This window comes from Pelecanus crispus, chromosome 5, assembly GCF_030463565.1.
Source record: "Pelecanus crispus isolate bPelCri1 chromosome 5, bPelCri1.pri, whole genome shotgun sequence".
Lineage (NCBI taxonomy): Eukaryota > Metazoa > Chordata > Aves > Pelecaniformes > Pelecanidae > Pelecanus > Pelecanus crispus.
In genome coordinates this window covers 32,880,324-32,903,675 of record NC_134647.1, presented here as the reverse complement: position 1 = coordinate 32,903,675, position 23,352 = coordinate 32,880,324, and the positions used below count along the sequence as shown (strand labels likewise).

Genomic DNA, 23,352 nt, shown 5'->3' with positions numbered 1-23,352 from the left:
TAAATGCCTCAGTAACCTTGACAGAAGTTCTGTTTTTTTTATGTGGAATTATAAATATTATATATTGTGTGTATATATATATATAAAAATGCCATATCCTGTAAGTGGCAATTATGTCGTGTAGCTAGGCATTTGTTAGTAGCTAATGACTGGCTGGGGTAAGGAGGTTACCTTTTACTCTTTCCTGCTTAATCACTGACTGCCAACAGGTGCCCAACACATTCATTAGGAAATTACTTTAGACACCAGAGAAATGAAATTTTCCACTGAGTCTTACTGCCTTTAAAGCCGATAGCTGTAATTTTGAAGAGTCTTACATCTCCAGTGGCTATCAGCTTGCCCAGCCCTACCCCTCCTATTTTTCATCTTTCTATATCATCTCTTTCTCACCTGGCATGCCTGCTTTCCAATGCTTTTACCCTTGCGGCACTCCCCCTTACCCCGTCTCTCCTCAGGTCTCCGTGTCGATAATCTCATTATAACTCAATACCACCTGAAGAATTGCAAAGGACAGCTACCGCGCTCGCCCTTCATGGCTGACCACGGCCCTTGGCCTGGCCGCCCAGGGGATGACCTTTCCCGGGTGGGTCCTCTTCTCCGCCTCGCGTTGAGGCACCGCACCCGGGACGGCGCGGTGCTCGGCGCCGGGGCCAAGGCGGGAGCGGGGCGCGGGAAGCGGCCGCCTCTGTCCGCCGCCAGCGGCCCCGCCGCGGGCAGCCCCGGCCCGACCGCACCGCGCCGCGCCGCGCCGCCAGGGGGCGGTGTTGGCTCTGCAACGGCGGGCGCCGCGCGCCGGCGGCCCCGCGGGGCCCGGGGCTGTGAGGGGGGGCCGGCGCGTGCGGGCCCCTGCCCCGCGCCGGCGGCCGTGAGGGGAGCGAGCTGAGGGGAGCGAGCTGAGGGGAGCGAGCTGAGGGGAGCGAGCTGAGGGGAGCGAGCTGAGGGGAGGCGGAGCCGCATCCCCGCATGGCTGGCCGTGTTTTGGGCTCGCTTTCAAGCGACGGAGAGTCCCGACGTGACTCGTCTTTGCCGTCTTTTACGAGAAACACCCCTCACGCCTCGCACCCGCTCTGCTGGCCCGCCCTCAGCTACCGGGGCCCGAGCGCGGCGTCCCCCTCCGCACCAGCAGCCCCGCGGCGGGCGGCGGCGGCGGCGCTCCCTCGCTAACCGCCGCCTCGGCAGCGTCCCTGCCTCCCCTCGGCCGCGCTCCCAACGCGAGTGCCTCCGCACGAACACCGCAGCTGCGGGTCCGAAGAGGCGTTAACCTAAAGCCCCCTTCCCTCGCACCCCGTTTTCACTCTAACGCGGGCGCAGCCCAAACCTTCCTAAAACACGCGCGGGGAAGCGTTCACGCGGCTGTCCCAGCGCCCGCTCCCCACGAGGGGAGGAGAGGCGACAGCCCCCCCCCCCCCCGCACCCCTTCGCTCGGAGCCGCGGTGGGGTGCGATCAGGTTTTGCGGCTCCTCACTCGCTACCTGCCCCTCGGCCGCTCGCCGCCGCGCACCGCCCGGAACGCCCATCCAGGCGTCCCGCGGGCACGCCCCTCGCCAAGCCTATTGGGCGCCGCGGCGCCCGCGGGGGGCAGCCGCAGCCGCTGAGTGGCCCGGCGCCCCGTCCATCAACGCCGCCTTTGCCAAAACACGCCCGGCTCCTGTCACAACAGAGCGGTGCCGCGGCGGCACTTCCTGCGCGCGCCGCCCGCACGGCGCTCCCCCGCGGCCGCGCCCGGCCCCGCCCTCCCCGTTCCTCCGGCAGCGCGGTGGCTGCGGGGTCCCGCGCGGGCACGCTCGGCTGCGGGGCTCCGGCATGGCTCCTCCGGGGAAAGTTGCCGCCGCCGTGCCGTGAGAGGAGCGCCGCGGGTCGCTGTCCGTCCGTCCGTCCGTGCGTGCGCGTCTCCCCCGCCCTCTCAGCGCCCCGGAGAAGTTGACACTGCTCGGCGGGGCGATGGCAGAGGCTGCCGGCAGCAGGGAGCAGCCGGCGGCGGGCCGTGCCCCTCCCGACGCCGCTCACCGTGCCGAGGAGGAGCCCGAGCCGGCTTCGCTGGACGCCCCGGCGGCGGCCGCGGGCAGGAGGCGGGGGCGCCGCAGCGGCGTCTCGGCCGTCGGTGCCGCCGAGCGCTTCCCCGGCGGCAGCCTGGGACCGGCGGCAGCGCCCGACACCGACGCCTGCCTGCTGGAGGCGGCCAAGGCCACGCCGCGGAGGAGCAGCATCATCAAGGTAAGGGCGGGCCGCCCGCCCCGGTGCGAAGTTTCCGCGGGTCCCGCCGCCCTCCGGTGCGCCCCGGCCGGGGTGGGGGGGGGGGGCCGGGGGGGCGGCGGCGGGCACCCTCGGCGCGGGGGGGGGGGGGGGGGGGGCAGCAGCCCTGCCCGGGGGCCGCGGCGCAGCCTCCCCGGAGCCCCTCCGGGGGAGGGCGCGTCCCCGGGCCGAGCGGCTGCCGGCGGGGGTGTCCGCGGGGTCCCGGCCGGTCGGTCGGTCCCCGGGGAGCGGGTCCGGAGCTGGCCGGGGGTGCGGTGCCGCTCCTGCCGCCGCGGAGAGGGCTCGGCGTCCCGCCCGCACTCCGGCGTGCCCCGTCGATTTGGCAGCGGGGCAGCTTCCCACGGAGTTGTAAAGTTCTTGTGTAGCAGCTCGTATCTGTTCTTATTTAATATTTATGAAGCACCTGGAGGCAGAATAAATAGCTTCTGCAGCGATGGTTTTCTTTGCTCTCGAGTAGCAAAATATGCGGTGTCACAAATTAACAGAAGGCGTGTTTGGAGGCTGAGATTGCTACAGATTGCTACGGAGCAGCGCCGTGTGTTTAACACCCTTGATGTGAAATTAACAGGTCGGGCGTGATCTTAAAAGCCCCCGTCTTTGTTATAATCTGGTGAGGAAAATGGCCTTATGAATAAGTTTATCTGTTGGTGCCCCCCTCCCCCCCCCAATTTAATTTTTAAGAATAAACTATGAGGTTTCGAATTAAATGGTATCTCCTTGCAAGTACGTAGGCTAATCGCTAGTTTCTGGGGAGACGATGAATGAAGTCTCTTGGGCAAACTTAATTTAGCATATGGTCACACGTGATCCTCTTGTAGTGATTTGCACTTGGAAGGCATCGGGAGAACAGCGGAAAATGAGACTTCGCTTCTGTAAATGTGCGAAGGCACTGGGCAGAGCTGTAGCTCAAGGCAAGAAGCAAGAACACATGCTTAGCTCTTAGAGCTTGGTATATCGGCTCAAAGGAGGAAAGGATAAACAAAATATTTGCTTTTTGCATTTCAAAGCTTTAACGTCCAGAGGAGACCCAGGTAGTTAAATACAAAAGAGCCTCGAGGATCCTTTGTAAGTTCCACCTTGAAATATTAACCCATTAAGTCCAACAAAGCATTGAAGTGTGGTTTTAGCCTTCTAAAGGCATCCACTGAATGTGATGGGAATGCTTCCAATCTGAAGTTACATAAATGTTTTACTAAATCAGGACCAAAGTTCTGGAAGTGTTCTGGTATGGAAATGGTATTTTCTCTTGGAATTGCACGAAGGTTTCAAAAATTGAAAATGCACAATCTTGGATTTAAATTAAAGAACGTATCATTGTTTTTACAGACTATACCAGTTCTACGTGGTAGATATGTTTTAGCCTCACAAATGGTAGATAAGTTTTAATGACTGAGTAGCGTTTTCACTATAGGCTGATATTTGACAGTACTACTGAGAGTGATAACAATCTGTCTTCCAACTGGAGGAAATTTCTTGACATACATCCTGGGATGGTGTTTATCAGCAGAGAGATTTCTGATAGAGATAAGAAAGTATTAATGTTGTTGTATAAGGAACTGGTAAGGCTCATCTGAAATACTGGGTAAACTCAGTTTCCTGTGCTTAGGAATGGCGCATTCAAAGCGGAGCAGGTGCAGAGAAGGATAACTAGGGTGGGCTGATAAGGTCAATGGATTGAATACTATATGAGGGAAAATTTGATTTCTAGGACAGCATTGCCTTTAGAGCAAAGGATGCTTATGCATAGATCCAGCCTGGAGACTAGAAGTTATTCCAATAACTGTAAGGGTCTGAAATTGTCTTATGATAGAAATGGAATGAAACCCACCATAATTCATATTAAATTTAGTTGTTAAGATGATGAATTAAATTAGATAACATGGTTGTGTCTGATAGCAGGTATCTCAGCTTGAGAATTTGCAGGCTGTACATCTCTAAGGCATACTGTTGGGACCTCATACAGAGCATTACGTTTATTTTTCCACAGGGTTGTCTTAGTGGTATATAAAAGTGTTTTGAATCACATTATACCAGTGAATGGGAAATATTTTTAACTTGGCATAGGAATTAATTTATTTGTGTGCATCTTTCAGCAATTTCTGATGTCTTAGGAAATGTTCATCAGGTGTTGAATACAAATTTTACATGGAATTAAGATAAAAAACCCCCCAACTTAACTTACCTTTTCTGTTTTTTCAGGACTTCAACATGCAGGAGTTCTGTTTAAGCATTGTACGTTTTGCAGGCGAAGGCATTTTACGATGTTTTATTGTATTTATTTTACTCTAAAAAGTCTGTATGTTCATATAAATCCACAGTCAGAGTAGTATTCCGTCACTTTCTTTAAGTCAATCTTACCACTGAAAAAGGAGGTTTAAGAAAGCAAATGAAGTTGTACAGTCAGGGCAAGTTCTTATTCTGCAGGAGTTGAACCCTCTTGTCCTGTTTTCCTATTTCTCTCCCAGTTATTTAAAGGTGTACTTTAAGCATGAGTGGCCTCGCTGAATTAAGCAAAAGTTAAAATTCTGTAGACTTAGATGATCAAAATACACTTTTAACAGCATTTTTTCCCAGCTATCTTTTAGAACTCTGCAAGTTTCAAGGTTAGCATCTGAGAGCACAATTCCAGTGGAAGCCAGACTTGCTTACATTGGAGTGTTTTGGCATCCACAGTATAACTGTGAAATATAAAGGACTGTACAGGGACTTGACTTGCTTTAAAAAACTCTCCTGCAGCAAATTACATTTGGCATATACTGCAAGTAAAATACGAACCCTTCTAGATAATCTTCAGTGCATTCATGTGCTCTATATTTGGCTTCAGAAACAAGAGAACTCATTTATATAAAAAGAACAAAATGTAGCTGGAATATTTTTATTCCCATTTTGCTTTGCTAATGTTTACAGCTTTGTAAATTGAGGTAAATTTGAAATAGCATTAATGAGAAATAGTTGTAGCCACTCCTGTGCTTTAGAAAATTTCCCTAATACATGTGCATTAGTTGTTGGGTTTTTTGGGTTTGTTTGGTTTTTTTAATGCAAGGAAGAGGTAAACAGTCTTACTACAGAACTGGAGCAAGAAAGGGTTTTTGCCACAAGGAGCCTGAAGTAAGCAGAGTATAATGGTTGGGAGACAAAATTAGAGAAAGGGCAAGAGAGCATAGAACTTGACCCATTTTCAAAGAAGCCTAAAGATGTACCGTGTATTGGCTAAATTGTTTGCCAGGTGTTTCCATTTTTTTTCCTTGTGAATAAACCAGGGCAAATTGTTTGCAAATAAGATGTTAATTGCAACCACTTTTAGGTCAGGAGAATGGAAGACAGTGCTTGAAGAACTGGATTTGTTCTTTCTTTACATACAGTGCATTGCAAGCCTTCCTGTGTGGGGTTCTAAACAGAGTTGACTGATGTTGTTTTCCTTCTGGCATGTTCCTTCTGACATTGCCCATGTACAAGCATTTTAATAAATGGGTAGGAAGGCTGTGTAATATTTTACGTAATGCCTACTGAAATATTTTGTAACTTTTTACCAAAATATTTCCCTGTCAGGTCTTATCAGGCTTCTCTCTCTGCTTTGTTTGCATGCAATACAAACTTTTGGGACCACGTGCTTTTTTTCTTCCTGGATCTTTCTGTCAAGATACTGTAGCAGGTAATGCAGCTTTGTTATGTTAGCAACAGCAGACTATGCCCATGAAGTGAACTTGAAGTAGGAACTGCAGAGTCAGACTTTAACTTCAGTCACGGTAGAGCTATGAGACCTTTCACCGAAGTTCTTCCAAAGATTATTTGCTTCTGTTTCATGCAAAGATTTTTTTTCTTTAAAAGCCAGTTGAGTTGTCCTTGCCTGTCACGTACTACCAGTCTAAGAACTGCAAGGATTAGGGTTTTGCAATTGAATTAATCAGTGGAAGTGTATCAAGATAGCCAACTGTCTTGTTTCAAGAAGTTGAATTTATCTTAGTGACGTTTTTAGCTTTAACCGCCTGTCCCCGTCCCGTCCCCCCCAATAAAAAAGAATGAGGCTTAGTTTCTTTCAGCTTATATTGTGAAATGTGGTGACAGAATTTAAGTGTTTTAAATGCATGATACGTCTGTATATGCAACATGACTATTTAGGACTTCTTTTCAAAAGAGTAGAGTTTTTCAGGACTGTGATGATTCTCCAGTAACTCTTACTTAGCTTTTGCTGTGTAAGCTTACATTTAGATACTTGCTTCTTCATAATCTAAAACTATGACTATGTAAGAGTCATTAAAGCTGATGGATTAGTTGATAGCCCAATGGTGATTTTACCACAACTGCATTCTTTGGCATATTCATAAGTACCCTAGAAAAAGAGGAAAATATTTAGGTAGAGAATACATTAAAGAATACAGTAGAGCCTAAAAAGGTCTAGAGAAGGGTAAGAATGACATGCCTAGCCATGGAAAGACTGCCACTAAATAAGAAATTCATCAGACTGGTCTGGAAAAAGGTAACTGGTGGGTGATGTTTTAGTGTATGTAAATTCCCAAAGAGAGAGAAACAGGGAACTGGTATTTACTCTCTTTCATGGAATGTGAAGTAGGGGAAACCCAGTGATAGTTACATAGCAGCAGGTTTAAAACAAATGAAAGTATTTTCTGATACAGCATGTGATTAAATCATGCACTTAACAGCTACAGAAAGCTGTGGCAGTCAGAAATGTAAATGGGTTCAAGCAGGTTCAAAATGACAAATTGGTGGAGGAGAGCTTCACAATGCACCAAAAGCATCTGGCTTAGAAAGTCCCCAAACTGTAAGCCGTTGAACACTGGGAAGCTACAGTGGAGGATTGATCACTTCGTACTTTCCTGCTTCTTATGTGTCTCCCCATGCATTTACTCCTGTAGCTGGGATACCAGCCTAGACTGACCTTTATCTAAGCCGGTATCTATTTGTTAAGAAAAAATTTAATACAGTGTTAAGAGACACAGAAGACTGTTTTCCTTTCATTGCTAGTGTAATAATTTCTTAGAAAAGAAAAGAATCTTCTCTGTTAATTAGTTACTTAGAATGAATTTGGGGTGGGTTTTTTGCCAGCTTTACAGAAGAGAAGCATTTTGGAGATATTTTTTGGATTGTTGCGGCATAGCTGTTTGTAGTCTTTATAATAATTTCATAACACTGCACCTGTATTCCACTAAAAACCACCATGTTTTTTCATAAGCATCTACTTAAGACAGGTTTGAACAGAACCTGTACTGGTTGTAGACCTGCTTTTGTCAAATGAATTATATCCAGTAGTTAGTATCACTGAAGATGGACAGTTTTTCTATGGAACTGTTGCATTTATCACTAAGATGCTTTCTCATGGAGGGCAGTAGGCATTTCAGGTCAACCTCCACCTCTTAGCTGAAAACAAAGCAACATTGGTAGGTCCAGTATGGCTGTGCCTAAGATGATAACGTTGTAGTGAGAAGGATTTAGATCTTGTAGAATTTTTTTGCATCAAGCTATCAATAATAATAATCTGTAGCAGTGCAGACCACGATCCACTGAAGACTTAAGTGTATAAAATGGGATTCAGGTGCAGGATTTAGGCACATGGGTCCCATGAAGCTGTCCTGAAGGCTTGCTTAGCTTCTTATGCCTTTCAGGGATCTAAGTTTTGCCAGAAAAGTTTCTTACAGAGATTTTTTTTTTCTTGTGCAGGCCTGGAGTCACTTACACTTGCTGTTGAGCATTTTAATATGTACCTTGTGCCCAAGTCAATCTATGAATAATAGATGAAGGTTTCTTTCCATTAAATTTCTTGGAATTTTTCATGTTTAATTTAGACTTACTGTTTCTGATGGTTGGATTTGCCACAAAATATGGTAATTATGATTTCCAACCATCTCTGCACTCAAGTAAAACATTATTTAAGTTAACTTCTGCTCAAGGAGAACTTGGAGCCTGGCTAAAAGATTCTTAAAAATCAATGGGAGCCTTTACACTGACTTTAGTTAGTACTTTAAAAAAAAAAACAACAAACCCCAACAACCTACATCCAGGGTAAACTGCTTCTATTAAAGCTTATAGCAAATTTGTCTGTTATGCTGACTGCTAACTCTGGACTAGTTTTCTTGTCAATCGATTCCATATAGCACATAATGTAACATATGACTAGTGATCTCATTAAACATGTGGCTAGAGATGGATAATAGCATTGTGTTTGTGGTATCTTTCCATACAGGATCATAATGGTCAAGATTATTTGAATGTCTTCCACTGAAATTACCTAAAGGTGACCTTTTTCAAACTGGTGGGACAATATCCTTTCTGTACGATACCAGCAAGTCTGGTGATCTGCAAACACCAGTTCTGGCAGGTCTTTCCGGGAAGTTGTTTAATAGGTTTTCTAGGTAAGAGGTAGGAGCAGTTATGGTCAGGAATAAGAGATTAAGTTGGTGATACTGGTTGATTTGTTTTTAAAGTATGTTATATGCACAAAGACTATTGTGCAGAAGTACATAAATAATGATTAAAATAATGTTCTGTTGGAGTAGTGGTGCTGGTGGGTAGAGCAGTGGCAGAGGAATACTTTCTACTGTTTTCCAAACATGTTAAGCAGCTGTTAATAAAACTAAGTTTTCATATCTGTGCAGAGATGCAAATACCATTTCTTATGATAATATTTTATTAATTTTGTAGTTCCACTGAGATGAACTCCATCTGTACCAAAAACGTTCTATTTGAGTTAATGGTATATTTTTTTTCCTGTCCTTCCCCACAGTAGGTGTGAAAATACAGGCAGTTACTGTAGAACCAATAATGCATCCTCTGTGGTGAAACATTTAGCTGATCATGCTTGTAAACCTAATCAACCCTAATCAACTTTTCTTTTTTCTTTCGGGGATGCACCTGGTAGGTGTAATTTTTGGTAATACCTTGGTGATTTTTCTAAGAAATGGGGAATGATGATTAATACAACTTCTTATTACACAGGTATTCTAGCTTATTTTTTTTCTTTTAGCCAATATGGCTTGGAGGTTTTGACATGCATGACGGTTTAGGAACTACTCAGACTTGATTCAAAAGTTATGTTCTGCAAAAGGCTAAATGCCTTTACCAAATACTAGCAAATTCTGAAGACTGATATCTTCATATGTATTGGTATAGAAGTGTATTTACTGTTAAAGCCTTGTTCTTAAATCTTTCTGTATCATAAACATTTTTGTTTTGAAGCCCTACTTATGTAGAATACTGCTTTCTGGGGGAATCTTATGTCCGAAATTTGCAGTTTTAGTGATTATTGAGCCCCTTCCTGAAATGTTTTTAAATTACCAATTATTGTAATGACTTCATTTAGTCATGGTTCATTGTTAACACATGTACTTATTAAGTTGAAAGTCTCCAACCAATAAGACTGTGTACAGGCCCTAATTTAAATAATTACCTGGAATCAAACTGAGATAAAATATTCATGTTCCAGAGCCATTTACATCAACAAAATTAGTCTTGGGGATTATTTTGGGCAGCATGTGTCAGGTAGTGTCATTGTGACATGCTTATTTAAAGGTGCATCAAAGTCTAAAAGGTAACTGACACCAAAGTATTACTACTTTGCTACTGTACTGAGGGGCTTTTAAAAAATATTCTAGCTGTAAATGTATACCGTGAAGGTCTGATTCTCCTCCCGAGTTGCATGCTTAGGGGAGTACTAACACTCACACCATGTCTTGGATAATCCTAGCAAAAACAGCTACAGAAAACATTCATTATATTCACACTGATTATGCCCCAGAGGTTCTCCATCCTGCTTGATCTCGTCCCTCCTGGTTGACCTATGTCATGCTGCTTTAGTACTTCTTTGAGGGGGAAAAGGAGCACATCTTTGCTGCCCAGTCCCTTGTTCAGAGATTCATACAAAGTGGAAATTAATTTGAGTCCTGCAAAGTTGTCCTGTATTGATTTGCATGGGTGTAAATGACTGCAGAAGCAGCAGGGTGCTGGATAATTAGGAATCCAAAATCATTCTGCACTGGAAGTTTGTTTCGGTGACTTGGATACTACTTCTGAATGGGCAATAAGAATCTCTGCTATCTATTCAGTCTGAAGCTGGCTACTTAATTACCTACCTTTCAAATAAGTCTAGAATCAGATAAAGTATAGTGCTCATGGTTCATTATTTTATGGACCCAAAGTCTGTCAAGCTATGTTGAATAGTGATTCTCCCAGTGTAATTTGGATCTAATTGCCTGTATCATATTATATGTATGCATAGCATGTTTTTAATTCATTAGACAGTTTTGGTGGATTGCTAATCTCTTTTGATTGTAAGCTACAAAAAGTTTTTATCTTATTTAGCTCTTTCAGATAGTTTGGGGGGAAAACACAACAAAAACAGGGATGGCCCTGCAGAGGGACCTGGACAGACTGGATCGATGGGCCGTGGCCAACTGTATGAGGTTCAACAAGGCCAAGTGCCGGGTCCTGCACTTGGGTCACAACAACCCCATGCAACGCTACAGGCTTGGGGAGGAGTGGCTGCAAAGCTGCCTGGCCGAAAAGGACCTGGGGGTGTTAGTAGATAGCCGGCTGAACATGCGCCAGCAGTGTGCCCAGGTGGCCAAGAAGGCCAACAGCATCCTGGCTTGTATCAGGAATGCTGTGGCCAGCAGGAGCAGGGAGGTGATTGTCCCCCTGTACTCGGCGCTGGTGAGGCTGCACCTGGAATACTGTGTCCAGTTTTGGGCCCCTCACTACAAGAAAGACATTGAGGTGCTGGAGCGTGTCCAGAGGCGGGCAACGCAGCTGGTGAAGGGTCTGGAGCACAGGCCTTATGAGGAGCGGATGAGGGAACTGGGGTTGTTTAGTCTGGAGAAGAGGAGGCTGAGGGGAGACCTTATCGCTCTCTACAACTACCTGAAAGGAGGTTGTAGTGAGGTGGGTGTTGGGCTCTTCTCCCAAGTAGTTAGTGATAGGACAAGAGGAAATGGGCTTAAGCTGCGCCAGGGGAGGTTTAGACTGGAAATTAGGAAAAATTTCTTTACGGAAAGGGTGGTCAGGCATTGGAACAGGCTGCCCAGAGAGGTGGTGGAGTCCCCATCCCTGGAGGCGTTTAAAAAACGGGTAGATGTGGCACTTCGGGATATGGTTTAGTCTGGTCTACCCTTGATTAGTCTAGAGTGGGCTTGGTAGTGTAGGTTAATGGTTGGACTGGATGATCTTAAAGGTCTTTTCCAACCTAGATGATTCTATGATTCTAAAAACCAAGTTGCTTAAATAAAATGCAGGGTGCATTTGTAGTTTGAGAGGCCTGCTGCTTATGTAAACATGGCTATATGCATCTTGCTTTTGTGTATGCTGGTGGTGTGTGTTGATGCATCCCCTAGAATCTGCATCTGCTTCTGCTTAAAAAACCAAAATGCATCTGCTTAAAAAACCAAAACAAACCAAAACCAAAAGAACAACTAACCAGCCAAAAACTTCTGCCAGGAGTATTGATGAAAAAGACCCCATGAATTTAAGAAATTCTGTAACATTGGATCCTACCGCAAAGTCAATACATTTTGAGGAATACGTGTGCTGTAGTGACCACATGAGAATGTTAGCTGCACCGTTTGCAAGAAAAAGGTAGGAAGTAACTAGCAATAGGAAGGAATCAGATGCCAGTGCTCAAGTAACTGGGAAAACCATGGGCAGAGCAGGGTGAGAGCGTGGCTAGAAGCTCAAGTGAAACTCAGAAAATTGGATTATATGTAATCCAAACACTGCAGGGAGGGGAGGCTGTCATGGGGAGCAGGCAAGACTAAAATAAAACCGGGGAGCCTGGCTGGGAGCTTGGGCAGTGGGAGTCAGGAGCCAGCCAAGCGTGCGCAGGCATGGTAGGGGCAAGGCGAAGGGCAGAGCCCAGGGCTCGAGCGAGAGCCCGGAGCGCAGCCACGGGGATCCCGTTTGCAGACCCAGCGCTGAGCTCCCCCGCGGGGAAAGTCGTGCAGGGCAGAAAAATAATGGTTTGTTGCCGGAGCTGAGTTGCTTGGGTGTAGTGGTCTCTTGGACATGTGCAGAGCTAGAGGTGGGTAGGTATTTAAGGGGAGCGGTGGCTGAATGATGTAAAGTTTTGGGGTAGAGTGGGGGGCCTGCAGGAGGGCACCAGGTAGCTGCCAGGAGGCCAGAGGGACTTTTTTTGCCACAAGCACTTACGGGAGCTCTGGTGTAGGGAACAGGAGGAGGATGAGCGAGTGCTGCCTTGGTCCTGCTCTTGCCAGCTTGGTGGTTGAATCTAATTCCTTGCACCCCTCTCTTCCTGAGTGAAGCTCACCACCCATTCTGGGGTGACTCCAGAGCCATTTGGGCATCTCCTATTAAGCTTTCCACACCCCCATAGCATTTACGCAAGTTTTACTATTGTAAGTTAATATCACAGTGGTGTTTTAATTTTGGTTTTGTTGTCAGGATAATTTTTTGACAGAAGAGATATTCTTGCTGGATTCTGTCAGTTTTAGCCTACTGTTGCTATTTGCATAGAGGAATAAAAAGCATCATGTTTTACTTAAAATTAGATTTTCTCTTAAGATACTTGCAAAGTACAGTATAGGCAACTCTTACTGTAAATGTAGATGAGCTCTGGGTTATTGCATTAAATTTTCTTATATGTACTTTTGTTTGGAAGAGCCATGTGATTTGCTTTTTTTCTTGTTGTTTTAATTCAATTTTAGAACAATTTTCATAAATATCTGATTAGAAGTTGATGTTGCTCAGCTAAAGTGACTGCCAATCTCTTCAAGCCAGAGCTATCAGGAGAGAGCACTATGAATGAATTACTGTAAGATCTCTTTTCTTTTTCCAAACGAGATTATGTAGGAGCTTATTAAATTAATTTAACAAATGTAATAGTTTAATAGAAGAATTATATTCCATTGGAGTATGACACACCTCCAGGCTACCTCATATAAATACTGTAATAAAAAATTCTGCGAGCGCTGGCTAAAAAATAGACATTGGAATTCATTAAACGTTTGAAAAAAGACTTTCTGCAAATGTTTTGTGTGCTGTGGTAAATGGAGCCTGGTCCCGGAGACTGCCTGGAAGCTGCGCAGCCTTCGGTGGCAACGCTGCGCGTGAGGTCTGCCGGGACTGGCCTCGCTCCGCGAGTAACACCCGAGTCTTGGCACTGGCGTAGATAGAGATTTGTTCTGGGAAATATGTATGGATGTATCCTGAAGGAAGTCTCGTCTTGTGGTGTTAATGTAAAATTGGTTGTACTTGTGTATGATTTGGAAATGCAAGTCATAGTATATATAGCTTGTGAATTTCTTTCTTGGAGTGTTATGATTCACAGTGGCGGTTGCTCCCTAAAGCAATGCAGATTTTGAGTATAAACATAGTTATTGCAGTCTCTGAAATCGGTAGCAATTTTTCCATTGCCATCAGTGAAGGAAGGATTGGGTTGAACACAAATACCCAATCACTAAACCCTGTTATTTTACTTCGAAATTTTCTCTTTCAGGCTCTTAAAGACTTAAAATGTTGTTACTTTTTTTTTATGCTGATCCTACTTTGAGCTAGGTGAGGTTTGTTTGGCAAAACTCTATGACTTTAAACCTAAACAACATTACTGCTGAAGAGTGAATTTCATGGGATTGTTTCCAGATAACAGTTGTTCTTATTAGAAACACAAAAAAGAGTAAGTTGCTATTGGAGCTGAGGAAAAAAAAGAGAGATGACTTAATAAACAAGCGCGCTTGCTGTGAATTATTTGCTTGGCAGTGCTGCTGCAGGGTCTGCGTGCTGAATGCATATTAACAGTTCTGTTCATATTCAATACTTTTTTTTTGCTACATCTTTATGGGTGAGAGGGAGGCACCTTCATACGCAGTGGTGAGATACACAAATCTGATGGACAGGAATAGTGCTTTGAAGTAATTCAGTTCAATGGACTGCTCCAAATCTCATTGAGATCAAATCGGAGCCTGTTCATAGACTTCAGAACATTCTCCTGGTACCTTTGGTCACCATGGAGGAGTGTTCCCTTGCAGCAATACCTCCCAACTTTGAAGACTTGCTTTTTTTTTTTTTTAAAAAACCATTATAATTACTTCAATTATGTTATATTCTTGTCCTGAGCATAGATTACATAGACCAGTCCAAGGACTGTGTGTCTTCCTGCAGAACTGTGTGTCTTTCCGCAGAAAAAGCTGGGTTGCAGCAGTAGAGGATAAGAAATTTTTTGGCTTGGGAGAGCGAGATGTGACTGTGTGAAGCAGCGTGCTTTGCCTAGGCTCAGTAGTAGCCTTGCTGGGAGGGCACGGGTGTGGGGAACAGGGAAAGCTTAAGTGATAGAGAAAAAGGTTAAATTACTGACATGGGGTTAATATCCTCATTTGCTTTGATCAATGTAAAGACTGTAAGTACCTTTCCCTGTAACCATGTCTGGCGTGCTGTGAAATGCTGACATACAAGCACTTGTGATGAAATCTTGTGACTCTTAGAGTCATTAAGGACTGGCCGTCTGCCTGAAGAGCTGCACCTTTCTGTGGGCGAATGCCCAGGCTCACGCGTACACGTGAGCTGATGCTGGGTGGATGACCCCGTTTGCCAAGAAGAGATGGGACTGGAAGAGGAACAGAGAGCGTGTTAAACGGGGCGACCACAGAGCGGTGCGGGGAAGCTGCACTTTGGTGGTGCCCGCTTGTGGCAGTGCCTACCATGTCTGGAGGAGAGAGCAATTTTTTTGCTTCTCAAAGAATCTGGACTTGAAGCTTAAGGGTACACTCGGATCCTATAGCAGTACCTTGCCTTCCAAATAGGAGAGGATCATCCATTTTTCTTAGCTTTCTTAGGAAAATTGGCATACAGGTGGTGTCTGGCTTCCACATATCCCTTTTCTGCAAAGAGGGAACTGTATATTTCTTTCAGACCAGCCTTAACTTCTCCACAGATACTCAGCTTGAATAAACAGAGCTATATCCTACTGCAAGTGCATTTGGCATCATTTTTAGAAATTTGAGGATTTGACAGGAACAGTGTGGGCACAGTGTTCCATTCACTAGGCGAGGAGAGGAAAGATCGGCTTCCTAACGTAAACAGGTTGCAGCATTTTCTGTCTTGTTTGAACAGTTGCGAGGCAAAAGACGTGACCCTGCTGAGATGCACCATTTATGTGGTGTGGATGTGGTATAATCCAGAACTTTTCACTTAATTTGAAAATGACATTTACTTTGTTTACCTATCTGTATGCCTACTCAGGGATCACAGAATGTCTCTAACTTGTGTTGTGGCATATTGCAGCCAGGAGTACATATTGCACAGTTCTCCAAATATGATTCAAGGAAAACACTGAAGTGTTTACATGTCTGGGTATCTGTGTGTTCTAAAGAACATAGTTCCACTTCCTCAGTTTATTATCTGCCCATCCATCTACCTATGTATGTATCACATATACTTTGCATGCTAATAGAAATTCACAGAGCAAATTGACTTTTTAAGCTACATTTTGCATTATTACACAATTTGAGCGGTGGCAAATGGTGTTGTTTCCTTTACCAAGTTTAGCTCTTGGGTTCACTAATTACTACAAAATGCAACTTATTTTCAAAAGGGAAAAAAGACTATTTTAATTCAGCATTTCAACAGAGATATGTATAAGAAGGCGAAGTATAGTTTACGCTGCCAAATAACTTGCCTATATTGCAAGGACTTTCTTTTTTAGTTATATCCTACTCTTTTTGGCCCACTGTACGTACAAGCTACAATGGTTTATTCAAAAGGGTTTCTTTAAAAAGAAATTGTGTATAGACATGTTTGGTTGGTTGGTTGTCAGGCCTATCTGTATTTTTAGTGGCTGTTCATAATGCATTTTCTCTTCAGGAATTTTGCATATTTCCAGTTACAGGTTGATATCTGAATCTATGGGCAGTGTTTGGGTATAACATTGCATTACCCCTTTGGGTTTATTATGCTCCAATGAAGTAATTAATGAATGCATCCAAATGTGGAGGTAAATTATATGAAAGAGAATAATATTGTAGAAAAGATGTAAACACACTGTGTGTTTATATAACTTGGTATCACCAGTTACTTCTCAGTTAGGGGTCTTGGTGACTCATTAATCTGTATATCCGACTTTGCTCTGTTGTAAAACTTGAAGATTTCCTCCTTCTTCCATGTTTTTGAAAATACTGTGGTTTTTGTTTGTTTCTTTTGGGTTTTGTTTGGGTTTTTTTTTTACTGTTTTGCTACTGAATGTACAATGCATGTTTTTGTTGCTGTATAAAAGATTTTACTACCTCAAGAAAGTACTTGGGGTACCTGTCACACTCAGCTGTATTGGTAGTGGCAGTTCCACTGCAATTACAATTTTAAATCCCTTCTAGAAAAGGCTGGAGAAGCTAACTTCATGAGCATTTAAGATCCCAGACATCAGGGAGGTATTAAGCAACCTTCTGGAAGGACCTGAGGTGGCTGGACACATTACAGAGCTGTTAAATGAGCTTCTACTGATATCAGATGAGCCACTTTCCTGGTTTCGGTTGGAATAGAGTTAATTTTCTTCCTAGTAGCAGGCATAGTGCTGTGTTTTGTATTGAGGATGAGAATAATGCTGATAACACACTGATGGTTTAGTTGTTGCTAAGTAGTCCTTATACTAAGTCAAGGACTTTTCAGCTTCCCATGCTCTGCCAGGCACACAAAAGCTGGGAGGGAGCACAGCCAGGACAGCTGGCCCAAACTGACCAAAGGGCTATTCCATACCATATGACATCATGCGCAGTATAGAAACTGGGGGTGGGGGGGGTGGTTGGGGTGCAGCAATTGCTGCTCGGGGACTGGCTGGGCATTGGTCAGCGGGTGGTGAGCAATTGCATTGTGCATCACTTGCTTTGTATATCTTTTATTATTGTTGTTATTGTTATTTTCTCTTCCTTTGCTATCCTATTAAACTGTCTTTATCTCAGCCTGTGGGTTTTACTTTTTTCCCCCCGATTCTCTCCCCTCATCCCACAGGGGTGGGGAGCGAGCGGCTGTGTGGTACTTAATTGCCGGCCGGGGTTAAACCACAACAGCCACTAACAAGCAAAGAATGCTAAGCTTTTCTCTCTTTCTGTGATGATTTAGCAATCAGTAGCAGTAAAATAATCCAGGCAATGCACTAGGGAGAATTGCTGCTCTTCTCAAGTGGTTGTTTAACTTTTAAGATAAGCTTCATGGTGTTTCCAGTGGTAATAGTGATTAATGCTTCCTTTGCTGTTGACTGCTCTAGGTTTTTTTTTCTTCATAGTTTGTATACTACATGAAAAGTTTACCACTGTCTCTCTCAGCAGGTCACTTCCAGCCATGCCTAGCTGCTTAATTAATTGACTCATTACGATGATGGATTCGTATTTGGTTTTACAGATCTGTCTGAGTGCCTTCTTCCCTGAGGACACCACTGTACCTTGTTCTGGGAGGTGTGAAAAGCAAGAAGAAAAGTTTAACTGCCAAATAACTGCACCTAGAACCATTCAAAGAGTTGGAGAAGAACAGCCTAGGAAATAAATCCCTTCTCCAGCTCACTTTAAAGTATGTTGTATGTTGTGCAATAGTGTGCTTGTAAGGGAAGGACTATTTGGCCAGAAGAGAAAGCAGAGCTTGCAGAGAGTTAACTGCAGAGACCTTTCCCACGTAATCGTGCATCAATATTCTGCTGGAGAAGATGCTGCTTGTATTAAGTACTGTAGTGTATGCTTGGAACCAAAACACAGGGATATATAGGTTGGTATTGGAGTAACTATTAATACAGACTACAAAGGTTGTGATGGACCTACAAAATCCTTCTCTTGGATTGGGGCACAGGGAAGGGGGAAATGTGTCATGAATCCATTTCAAACTTTTGAATAACGCTTCTCCTGTACGTTTTTTTTCTGGAAGCAAGGGTAATTTGTGTGTGAAAGCTTCATCCTGTTTAGCCATACTTTGCCCATTCTGCGAAGCCAATGTCTGGTGTTAAAAGTCGGCAATGGAGGAGGCTGGCATCATTGAATGCGTCTGCCAGCTCGGGGGAATAGGCTGGATGTGTGGAGCAGAGGAGGAGTGGAGAATGCTCGCAGTGTGACTTAATGGGGCCTTGACTTAAGTATTTCTAACCTTTGCCAGAGTCTGCCAGCCATTTTAAAATAGCTGCTTTACCTCATTTTATGGCCAAAGACTTCTGCTCTTTCCTGTTTTTTCAATCTTATCTTGCCACTTAAAAATAGAACATTTTATTTTCTTGAAAAGCAAATGGTCATCAGTTAATGGTGAAGATCATTAATTACATTGTCAAGTTAAAAAAACATACATCTGTAACCTTTTGTCCACGTACTAATGGTTTTTTCCCTGTATGTTGGAATTAAATCCATGCTACTTTGAAACTATTGGGAATGTGCTCACTGTTTTCTAAACAGCTGGTCAAGCCACAGCAGTGTTGATGAACCTGTGAGTTTTGACTTGGACATACAGATTTCATTCTTTTTTTTTAACCTTGCTATCCACCATGACCTTGTTACTGTCAACTCACAGTCTGCCCCTGGTTTTTGATCTGTGGCCTTGCCTACACAGGGAAGTTCTTGGGAAATTCAAGACAAATTGACTAAAGATGTAAAAACAACACATGACAGTCCAGATTAAATCCCATTTGATGACTGTCAGAAAAAAGTGCTTTTAGTTTACTGTCATTGTGATTCCCTGCTAGTGCAGGTTCAACTCTCAGTAACATATGTTTTGACTTCATGCATGTAGCTGGTTAAGTCTGATTTCTGTGCTGTCCCTGAGCAGTTCAAAGCCAAGTATTGAACCAGTTCTTTCAGTGCTTTTGGGGTTCTGCCTGACATCACCTTGCATCACCGTTACAATATCAGCGTTTGTCAAAACTTGTGGGAGTGATTCACTGCAGTGCTAACACTGGACTACTAAGAGTGACAATATTGTGTTGCCAACAGACTTGCTGAGTATTAGTGTGGTTTTTTTAATCATGCTTTTTAAAACTTGCATTATATTTGACAAAAGTATGGAGCTGTAATTATTCTTTCTGTAGTAGGCTCTACCAGTGTCCCGAGACTTCAAAATATGGAATGATATTTTCTGCATGAAAACTAACTTTGGATCACGTAGGAGTTACTGTGATTATTTCTTTTACCCCCATAGTACTGTTTAAAGCTATATTATTTTTGTTGCCATAATAACAGAGTGGTGAGTCTTTAGTTCAAGTGCGTAACCATAATTTCAGAGATTAAAACCCCCATGCTTTGTCTTCTTGGGGAGGAATACAAGGTATTGGACAAAGAAGATAAAATGCTTTGTGTGTGTTTAAGATTGATGGTAAGAGAAAGGCAGACACTCTCTAATTTTAACATTTACAAGGACACGATGCAGCACAATAAAAGTTCAGGGATTTTTTTTTATAAGCTTCTTCCCAAAAAGCAGCATGGTTGCAACACTGATTAAAAACAGAAGGTTGGAGAAAGAAACGAGAAGGCTGGAGAAAGAAATGAGAAGGCACAGAAAAGACAGCAAAGAGATTCCTTTATTGAATGAGAAAGGAGTCTTTGCGATGAAGGAGCATCACTCTCCAGAAGGATGAGACTTTTAAACCACTGTATTAGAACAGAAATGAAATGATCTTTTTCTTCTCCATCCAGCTTTGAGGATGTCAGATTCTTCTCTCTTGCGTTTGCTAACAGTGAGGTTAAAGAGGACGCAATGTCTCTTGTGCTGGGCTCTTTGGCTGCAGCCCCAGCCTGGAGAGCTGGTCTCCCTGCTGGCCACGGCTGTCCAATCTGCATGACTGGGGGGGAAAGCACTGCTCCCTTCGGAATAGCTTTTACTGAAATTGATGTTAACACCTTTGTCATAAATATGACAAATACGGCTTGTGCGACAAGTTGTTATATATATATTATATATAATTATATATAATATTATATATTAAAAATATTATATAATAATATTATATATATCTTATAGCAACAGTTGGTTTTAAATCTTGGTATATTTATGTCTTGTTCTCTTTCTGCAAATGATTCTTCCTTTTTCCATATATGGATGGACACTATATATACATTACTCTCCCAACTTAACACGAAAAGCTGAAGTCTTGGATGCTGATCCTAGTTAGTATTCAGCATTCACGTTTTGCTGGACTCTGTCCTGAAGCTATTTAGGTTTCTTATTTTTCCAGACTGATGGAATCCTTTTAGCCCCATAATTTTCCTTTTGCAGTGGAATAATGACACTTTCTTAGCTTCATTGTTCTCTACTATTTTACTCAGTCAGTTACTGGAAATACCTTTTTTTTTTTTTTTTTTGGCAAGGATGAAGCAATTTCACCTTGGGATTTGGTCGGCTCTACTGGAATCTGTATGTTCTCGCCGTGTTGGATACCTTCCCTTTGGACTTCCCCTCCCTTCCTAGAGCTGCTATATACAGTTTGGCAGTGTGACAATCCAGGCAGGTCATAAATAACTCTTGACAGAGGCCTTGCTAGAAGCTTAATTTCTTGGCTTTTTGGGAATCCTTCACTCAGAAAACCAATCTTTTTCCTGTCCCATGGTTTTAATTCTATTTCTCAAGTCTTAACTACTCAGTTTGTTGCTTTTAAAGGACACCTCCCCCTGTCCATTTTTTTTTTTGGAAGGATTATGATGCCAATGTAAAATCCCTCTCTCTGTGAGGAAGAGGGCTTCTGTGGATGCGCTGAAAACCACCCAAGGAAAGGATGGAATTGAGGGGAAAAGACATTTCACAGACACACTCCTGATTGCCAGCTCATGAAATTGAGACCTCCTGCTGCAGTGTAGGGAACCAGAACTACCTGTCGTTTTGTTCTTTCCTGCTCTGCCCTGTAGAGTTGTATCAAAGACGAATTTAGTTGTCTTCTTGCATTCCCTTTGGAATTTTCCAGCACTGTTAATACTACATTATTTTGGAAAGAAGCCTCAAAATTGTGTTATATTTTATGGGTCCTATAAATTATGATTTCTGACTATAAAGAAAAATACTAGGCTGAAAATATTTTCAGACTTATCCATAGTTAAATGGATGAGGAAAATAACTGAAGGATACAGGTAGTATTATGCTAATCAGTTTTATAGAAAACAATGGCAAGAGCTGCAGTGATTGAACAATGTAATGAGTTATTTGAATAATGTGTTTGACAAGTGATAAAAAAATCTCAACCTGCAGTTTTTAGGAGGGGAAGTAACCTTTCTGAAGAGGTTTACTTTGGATACAAATTGAAAGGGATTTCGGAATGATCGCTTCTGCAGCCAAGCAAAAATATCATTCCTTAGAGGCTACCGTTACCAAAGTCAGCAAGTTATTACTCTACTTAAAATCTGTGCAGTTCTGTTTTGTTTTTCAAATATATCTTGTTTTATATGATTACAACCATGGGAACAGAAATCTGCTGTCTGTGAAATAGCTATTCCTGCTGCTTTTGCAAAATAGTTTGACATATGTGTTTCCTAGAAAAGGTGAATTACTTTCTTAAAACTCTTGAGACTTTCAGGATGGTGAAATCTTCTTCTCCCGCAAGAGAGACCACCAAGAGAAATATGCTTGGTGTTGGGCACCAAGCAGCTGTTATTCTGGATATTGCATATTATGTGTTGGATATACATTTATATATTGCCAGAATATACAGATTGTGAATCGGTAACCTGTTTTATTCTTCAAATATTCTTTCATCTATGAGAGGGTCTGGTCTACTGAAAAACCTTTATTTTAGTGGGTTGTCACATCTAAGTAAGATCTCATTGAAAAATAATCTCATTAAAAGGTGTAATTACAAGGTATATGAAAAGCACTGGGAGGACTCTGAATTAGTGTAGCCCAGGTTTCAGTGGTGTTTGGGTGTTGAAGTGACATTTCAATAGCATGAACCTGCTTGATAAAAGAAATAACTATAAATCATGTTCTTTCTCGGATGTAAGTTTTCTTCAGACCCATGAATGCTGTGATCCTGCGAGCCTATTGTTTTTCTGCCATATATCACCAAGACGTTTAATAATGGCAAGTTAAGCATACGTGCAACTAATTGCAGGGTTGTGGCTGAACATTGCTGTGAGCCAGGCTCTGCCTGGGCCCAGGAGGGATTCAGTACTTGTGTTTTCCCTTGTATCACTGCTTGCCACAGCATATATGGGAGAAGTACGCAGTCTGGCTGCTCTGCCTGAAGCTGCTGAGACGTACAAAATGGGGAGTGAAGTGTCACACACAATGTATTGCTCTTATTTTCTCATCTCTGGACTTGTTTGGAGCAGAGCTTGACAGAAGTGTCGGCCAGGGTCTGTAGTACCAAGTGCTGAAACATTTTTACTGTAACAACCTAATTCTCTGTATTCATCACCTTGCTTTGCAGGCTTATTTCGGGTATAGGTGGCCTTCAGTAGCAAGTCGTCCTCTGTATGTATGCAGTAGGCCAGCATGCAGAGATGTTTAAGCCTACATGCATTTGCAACACGTGTTCTTTTTTCCTACATAAATCAAACCCCAGGTCTGGAGGTTAGTGTGCGTAGTAGTGAGAATTGAAAATTCTGCAGCTGAGCCTCTTTTAATTTCTTCCTGATGCTCATTCTCCTGAGTGTTTTTGCATGTAAAAGCTTTCATTTCTTTTTTTAAAAGGTGAAGAAATATCAGCTGAAACGACCCCCTCCCCAAAACACCCTCCCAAGCCTACTCCAGTAATGACATATAACAAGTAAAAATAAAAGTAGATTTCTCAGTTCTTTTTTCCTTTGAAGAAGTAAATGGTGTGTAGATATGAGCTTAGAGCATATAAAAAAAGTTTTCACTGCTACTTTGAGTGACAGAGCCACAACGGTGGAACTTCTTATGAAGAGGAGTTATTCGCAACTAACTTCCTATTACTAATTTTTGCCACCAGCACGTTATTTAGGGCAAAGAAATTCTCAAGTCCTATCTGCAATTTCTAGTTACCAATTGGGTTTTTCTGGGTTGGTTTGGTTTTGGGTTTTTTTTGGTGGTTTTTTTTTTAAGTGGCCATTAGAACAATTCAGGTAATCAAGGGGACACATTTTCTGGAGGCTTTAATTTTGGGAACTGTGTTTTCTCATTTCTAATTACCATACTTGGATCGTGTAAAGAAAAGCTGTGCAAGACGCATACTGCATA

General features: G+C 43.2%; 1 protein-coding gene across 1 annotated transcript in view; it reads left to right on the top strand.

The window, feature by feature from the left end:
• The first annotated feature begins 1,941 nt into the window (after window positions 1-1,941).
• The window catches only part of PLCL1 (phospholipase C like 1 (inactive)), a 220,956-nt gene continuing 199,545 nt past the window's right edge, over window positions 1,942-23,352 (top strand). The window contains exon 1 of the mRNA XM_075711057.1: window positions 1,942-2,214. Within this exon, the coding sequence (XP_075567172.1) occupies window positions 1,942-2,214 (273 nt within the window). The remainder of the gene's footprint in view (window positions 2,215-23,352) is intronic.